The 6,707-nt window shown below is 42.0% G+C and overlaps 1 protein-coding gene across 1 annotated transcript; it reads right to left on the reverse strand.

Moving 5' to 3' along the window:
* Positions 1-1,337: 1,337 nt before the first annotated feature.
* Positions 1,338-2,651, reverse strand: LOC103964960 (AT-hook motif nuclear-localized protein 28-like). Its single transcript, XM_048581442.1, has one exon. It carries the CDS (start codon positions 2,489-2,491, stop codon positions 1,523-1,525), a length of 969 nt encoding a protein of 322 aa, XP_048437399.1. The 5' UTR covers positions 2,492-2,651; the 3' UTR covers positions 1,338-1,522.
* Between the last annotated feature and the right edge of the window lie 4,056 nt (positions 2,652-6,707).

Genomic DNA, 6,707 nt, shown 5'->3' on the forward strand with positions numbered 1-6,707 from the left:
TTCTTTTAAGAGTTCTCTTTAAACAGAATAACTCCTAAACGTATGCAACGTTTCTTTGAGATTCACTATTAACATGGTCTTATACTATTCATGAAGAGACCATTTAAGTAACGGAAGCATTTTTCCTCATCACTATAACTATAATGTAAGCTCATTATACATCTCGTTACGATGAGATGTGTGATGGTGAGAAAAATGCTCCTTTAAGTAGCTGTTGGATAAAAGAAAGTGCGTGTATGAAAAGGAACCGACTGGACTGGCAAATGACAAACCCTAAGCCACGTTTCATCACTGTCATACACTCTATCCAAATCCAGAATCTAGAAAAATTCAAAGAAAAAAAAAATCAGGCATTATCTTTGATGAGCCAGTGGTGCTTCTGCTTCTGCAGAAAGCCAGAGCAGAAAACAGCTAAGCATCGGAATCAAATAGTGTACTCCCACCCATAGGAAACTCATCCTTCCCATCAAGCCATTGAGCAATCAGCTCTAAACTTCAAGCAATCAAAAGCCACAAACCGCCAATACCTCTCCCTCTCTCTCTCCAAAACCAATCAAAAGCCAAAAAGAACAGCACTTTTGAATTTCGACTTCGACTTTTGACATCGCCCAAGAGGCAAGAGGCAAAGAGCCGGTCCAGACCCCATTAAAGACCACCAACAACCCGCCGTCCCCCCCCCCCCCCCCCCCCCCCAAAGGCTCAAAGCAGCTGAAAACTTATAACTTACATTTGACCGTAACATAACTGCCACATTCATTAACTACCATACTGAAAACACTAGTGTATTGCACTCTAAAACAGTCATCGAAAAATATTAACACTCTAAAATAGTCATGTTTTACGTTTTCCGTTTCAGTTTTCATTTGAAAACTACAAGAGAAGCATGAAGGATAATTATTTTAGAGTGTCAACAACCACTCACTAATTTATAACTTACATTTGACAAAATTACAGAACCAAATAGTAATTAATTAATAACAAAAACAGCTTCAAAATTCACATAAAATTCCTGCATGGTTTGATATCCCCCTTCAAAATTTAAATCAAACACTAACAGATAATCATCTAAACAATAACTAAAATCACATAGAATAACAAGAGTAATTAGCACTCTAAAATAGTTATAAATAACTGTAATTAACACTTTACAATAATCATGCTTCAGGTTTCACGTTTCAAATTAGGAGAGAAGCGCGAACAATGACTAATGATCAGTGTCAATAACAGCTCCTTAACTATTTCTATTATAAACAGGTGACAAAATAAGAGTACCAAATGATAATTAATTAATAGGAAAAACAGCTTTCTAAATTCTAACGTCACATTAAAATCCTGCATGAAAACACACAACCAAAATCGCATAGAATACCAACGGTAATTCACATAGAAATTAAACAAGAAATTTAAAATGTAAAGTACCCAAAGTTACAAAAAAAAACAATAAAAGTAGCTTCTCGTTTCTTAATTCACAGTAACTAGAGACAGAATACAAAAAAGGCGAATAAGAGAGACATCAAGGTTCTCAGTAAGGCGGTGGAGGCGGTGGTTGCCTTGCAGTTGGAACCCATATTACATCAGTAGGCAAGTGACCGCTGTACATGGTCATCCCACACGTTTGTGACGGCTGCGGCGCGTGTCCCCCACTCTCTGCTGCACCCGCAGAAACCTGCGGCGAATGACCCTCACCCTCACCCGAGTTCCTGACCACCTCGTCTTCCACGGGGAGCCGATGGTAAGAAGGATTGGTAAACGACGCGGCGACTAGGTAAACGGTTCCTGCGGCTATTAGGGCTCCGGCCACGAGGCCCCCGACGATCTGGCCCTGCGGGCCCGCCAGAGAGATGGTGAAGCCGCTGGGGTTGGAGACGGGGCAAGACGGCAACGATTGGGAGAGGAAAGTAGCGGATATGGAGAGGATGTCGAAACGGCCGTGAAAAGTTACGGTGGCGCCTGGCGTAGTTGACGGCTGGCGAAGGGTGACGTTTGCCACGGTTCCGGAGCCGGTGAGAACGCAGAGCCCAATATTTTTGCTAGAGCAGAAGCGGGAGACTGCTTCGACGACGTCGTTTCCGGAGTGCACTTCGAGAATGTAGGGGCTCATTGGAGGCTCAGAATCGCGAGTTATGATGACGGGGGGCTTGGGTTTGTTTTTGGAGCCAGGTGGGCGGCCTCGGGGCCGTCGGATGACTTCAATGGTGGCGCCATCGGCAGATGGGTTGTTGATGTTGTTGGGGTCGGAGGAGGAGTTGGGGTGGGGATTGTGGGGAGATGGGTTGGTGGTGGTGATGGTGGCTGTGCCGCTGCTGGTTCGGCTGGTGTCTTCTTCTTCGGAGGTTTGGGATTCGCGGAGGGGGATGACTTGGAAGGGGCTGGAGAATTGGTGGGCGTGGTGGTGTAAGTGTTGGTGGTGGGGGTTTTGTTGGTTTGGGTGGTGAAGCTTGGAGAAGATGTTTTGGGAGTCACTCTTGCTGTCAACATACTCACCTCTCATATTTGTTTATCCTTCCTCTCTCTTTCTTTTTTATTTTTGGGATTTATTGGGTTTTTGGGGAGAGAAATGAATAAAATAAAGAGGAAGGAGAGGGAGGATTTAGGGGGTTATGAAGTTGATGGGGAGGGGGCAGGAGGAGGAGGAAGTGGAAGAGAGATGGGGTGAGGTGGTGTTTGGATTTATTTATAATAAATATATGGGATGAGGATGAAATGTTATGATATGGATATGGCTATGCATGCAGTGCAGACTGTAGAGACTAGAGAGAGCGAGAGAGAGAGAGAGAGGAGAGAGGAGAGAGAGAGAGAGGGGGTGGTGGGTGAGCTTGGAAACCAAGTAAAGACCAATGGTGCCGCTGTTTGGGTAGGGTCCACACATCACAGAGAGAGAGAGAGAGAGAGAGAGAGAGAGAGAGAGAGAGCAGTCATTCAGGAAAATGAAAAGAGAATGGGTATTGGTTTAGCTCAAGGTGTCTGGCACCGCCTTACTATTCTTTTGTTCAAAGTTAGAGAGAGAGAGTGAGAGAGAGAGAGAGGAGTGATTGAGGGCCTTCCTTCCCGACCGAACGGATTGAAAGCGACTGGCGTTGATGCTTATGGTTTTGGGCAATGGGGGATGCCTTTCAGTCTCTCTCTCTCTCTCACTAGTTACGTTACAATTAGCATTAGCCAACTTCCTACTAGGTTGTTTTTCTCATGCTCAGTAATTTTCAACACTGACTATTATTCGTTATCTTTTGAAAATCGGATTAAATAACAAAAACAACAAACTTAATTAAACAAAATTCGTATATTTTTTTCTTTAAAATATTACTATATAATGAAAGATAAGACATAATTTTCCTTGTGAAAAGAGATACCAGCGTTATATGGAATAACGTATAGTTGTGCATATTTGATTTTAAATTTTATTATTTATCAAAAAAGATTAACATATGAATCATCACATGACATGAGGTCATGAGCAGTTTAAGAATAAAAAATACGGCGGATTGTGATTCAATTTTTTAAAATATTATTTTTTACATTTAACCTCAACTATTTCTTTTCCATCTCTTCTAGTACAAGGTTGTACAATAATAGTTACTGTATTTAGAAAGTGCAGGAAGATAGAAGAAGCCTAACGGAACCTCTACAAAAACCTTTGTTAGATAAGAAGTCAACGAGAAGGCTACTTATAGCCGTTCTGTTGACTAGGATATACCCCTCTACTTGAATTGCACATTTGCGGGATAAAATGGCTTACAATTTTGGCCTGGAGATGGCTTGACACATAGTTGTAGAGATCGTCGTGTAAAATAGACACACATAAAGTAACCATATAACATGATACATGGCCATGTACAAATAGAAATAAATAAGAAATAATCCGCCATTATGGGATAATATTTTGGATGAAAATAATATCGTTATTAAGAAAAATCCTTCCAGAAGAATGACACGTTTTAAATCTCTCTCAATTCACTTACTTTGACTCCAAGATTTCTTCACCCTAAAGCACACAAAGATTGAAAATTAAGAAAGAGATGACATGAGACTCAAAGTTCATGTCATGACATGAGACTCAAAGTTCATGTGCTAAATTGGAGCTTCAAAGGGATGGAAGCATGCTTTAAGCCTTGATCAAATTGGAACTTTGGATTTGTCACTTTCCCAAATCAGAAAAGATTGGTGTTACTTTTTTCGCCAATTTTAAATACAATTCGAATGTATAAGCAAAACAACAAATTAGGTCGACCACACTGCCTCTGTCATGGGCCAAGACTTGTCCTTCCTATCCTATTTTGGAATATAAATTAGTTGTCTTCCGAATTATTGGATATTTTGCTTAATTAAATACTTGTATTTATTTTCTTTGGAAGAAAAATGTATGGACCATGGAGAACATTCTCGTGTCCATCGCCATCAAGGTTTAATATCTAACACCATCTCGCTTGACATTATTTTGCTTATATAAAACCTAAATCTTGTTTAGACTGCTCACACAACGAGAGAATAATTTGTATTTTTTTCATCACCAGAAATTGAATCCATTGCTAAGAAGGCATTTACCCCAGCTCTTACCAAACTCTTACACAATCGACAAGTTGCTAGCTTCAACTCGGTTGAATAAGAATTAATGATTACCTTACCTATGTTGTTCATTTCTTATTCATTCAGGACGCTCGGATGAAAAACCGGTAAATGTATACCATCATAGTAACATTTTATGTCGAGACATGTGATACAAAGATATATGTTAGTTCCTCTCTTCTCATGTCTTTGTATTCTTAAAACATAATAACACTATAGCGGTGTCGTACTATATAAATTGTTCCCTACGACAACCAGCGACCAGCATACCTTTTTCTTTAATTTATTTGCTTGTTTGCTGGATAGTGGGGGTTGGGGAGTTGGGGTGTGGTTCAGACGACAAAGATTTGCTGCTAAACTTGCAAGTCGGTGCACCATTTTAGAAGAGCATCCGTATCGGCATGCAGTAGTTGCACATGAAGACAACCGACAAACATATACCAATGGCATTCCTTTGCTCGCAAGCTTTTACATATGCACACCAGCTGCCATTGCTATTTGGCATGCTCACCATGGACTCAAACTAAAGCAACACTACTGCCATCTTTGGTTTTTAATTTGGGTAAATTACACAAAACTACCTCAACTATGGGTCAAACGACATTTTCATACCTCATCTTTTAAAAATGACAATGTCATACCTAATCTTACGAATTTGGTCCAATGTCAAACCTCCGTCAGTTTTTCTGTTAAGTGCTGACGTGGTTAGAGAGGGAACCCACTCACTAATCCAACTGGATTAAAAATTAATTAAATATATTTTTTATAATTAAATATTAAAAATTTAAAAATAAAATTATTTTTTTATCTAAAATTGTGGGATCCACCCTCTCTCTCTCTCCCCCCTCTCTCTCACCTCTCTCTTCTCTCTCTCCTCCTCTCTCTGGGCACCTGCATCCCCAAAATCCCAAAACCCAGAAACCTTTCCCACCCATTTCCCCCAACCTTCCTTCACCACCAAAATCAGAACCCACTTTTCCACCGCCATCCTCACTTGCCAATCACCCTCTTCGATGCCAAGGAGGTCGACGATGGCTTCACCCGCAACTCCTCCAGCTGGTCCCTGTTCATGTACACCAAAAAAAAAAAAGACCAGTTCGTCTTCCCCACCCCCTTTTCCCCACCTGAGCCCACTCCCAAATCAGACACACACCATCTCCCCACCCCCATCTCCTCACCCGAGCCCACCCCCAAATCAGACACATTCCTTATCTCTCTCTAATCCTTAGCCCCAAATCAGAGACATTCATTCTCTTTTTCTCTCTCTCTCTCTCTCTCTCTCTCTCTAATCTCTACGATTATTTGGAGAGGTAACGCCATGGCTCACGGTGGCTACAGCAAGCGACGAGTGAACCCCGTTGAACGTCGGTCCAAGTCGACCTTGGGCCGAGAGAAGAAGCCCAAGTTTGCCACCCTCAAAAACCAGATACGCTCCATCGAGTGCATGCCCCGTAAGGTACTCCCTCACTCTTTCTTCCCAATCTCCAGCTCCTTATCTGTTATTCCATTTCGGCCTTGCTTCAATTGTGGTCGATTTTGGGGTTAGGGTTTGTGTGGTTTGTGGGTATCAATCACCTAGTTCTTCGCTAGCACCTAGTTCTTAGCTAGCCCTATTGTGTGTATATATAGAGAAAGTGTGTACAGTTGAATTTCTGAGGAATTTGAAGGAATTGGAAAATGTCCGACCTAATACCGCTTGAATTAGTATTCATTTTGTAAGATTAGAAATTTGTAGTAGGGAACTTTGTAGTGTGAAACGCGAAATGGATATTTAATGATGGATTGGGAATGCATGTTGCCTAGAGAAAGAGAGAAGAGAGAGAGGCGAGAGAGAGAGAGAGGAGAAAGAGAGGGTAGGTGGTGGAGGAAGGTTGGGGGGTGGGTGGGAAGGGTTTCTGGGTTTTGGGGATGCAGGTTGCAGGGAGAGAAAAGAGAGAGGCGAGAGAGAGAAAGAGAGAGAGAAAGGAGAAAGAGAGGGTTGGTGGTGGAGGAATGTTGGGGGGGGCGGGTGGGAAGGGTTTCTGGGTTTTGGGGATGCAGGTTGCAAGGAGAGAAAAAAGAGAGGCGAGAGAGAGAGAGAGAGAGAGAGAGAGAGAAAGGATAGATAGAGGGTGGTGGAGGTAGGTTGGGGGACCGGTGGGGAA

The sequence above is a fragment of a genome, unplaced genomic scaffold (assembly GCF_019419815.1).
Source record: "Pyrus x bretschneideri cultivar Hongxiangsu unplaced genomic scaffold, Pyrus_bretschneideri_v1 Contig17, whole genome shotgun sequence".
NCBI classification, from domain to species: domain Eukaryota; kingdom Viridiplantae; phylum Streptophyta; class Magnoliopsida; order Rosales; family Rosaceae; genus Pyrus; species Pyrus x bretschneideri.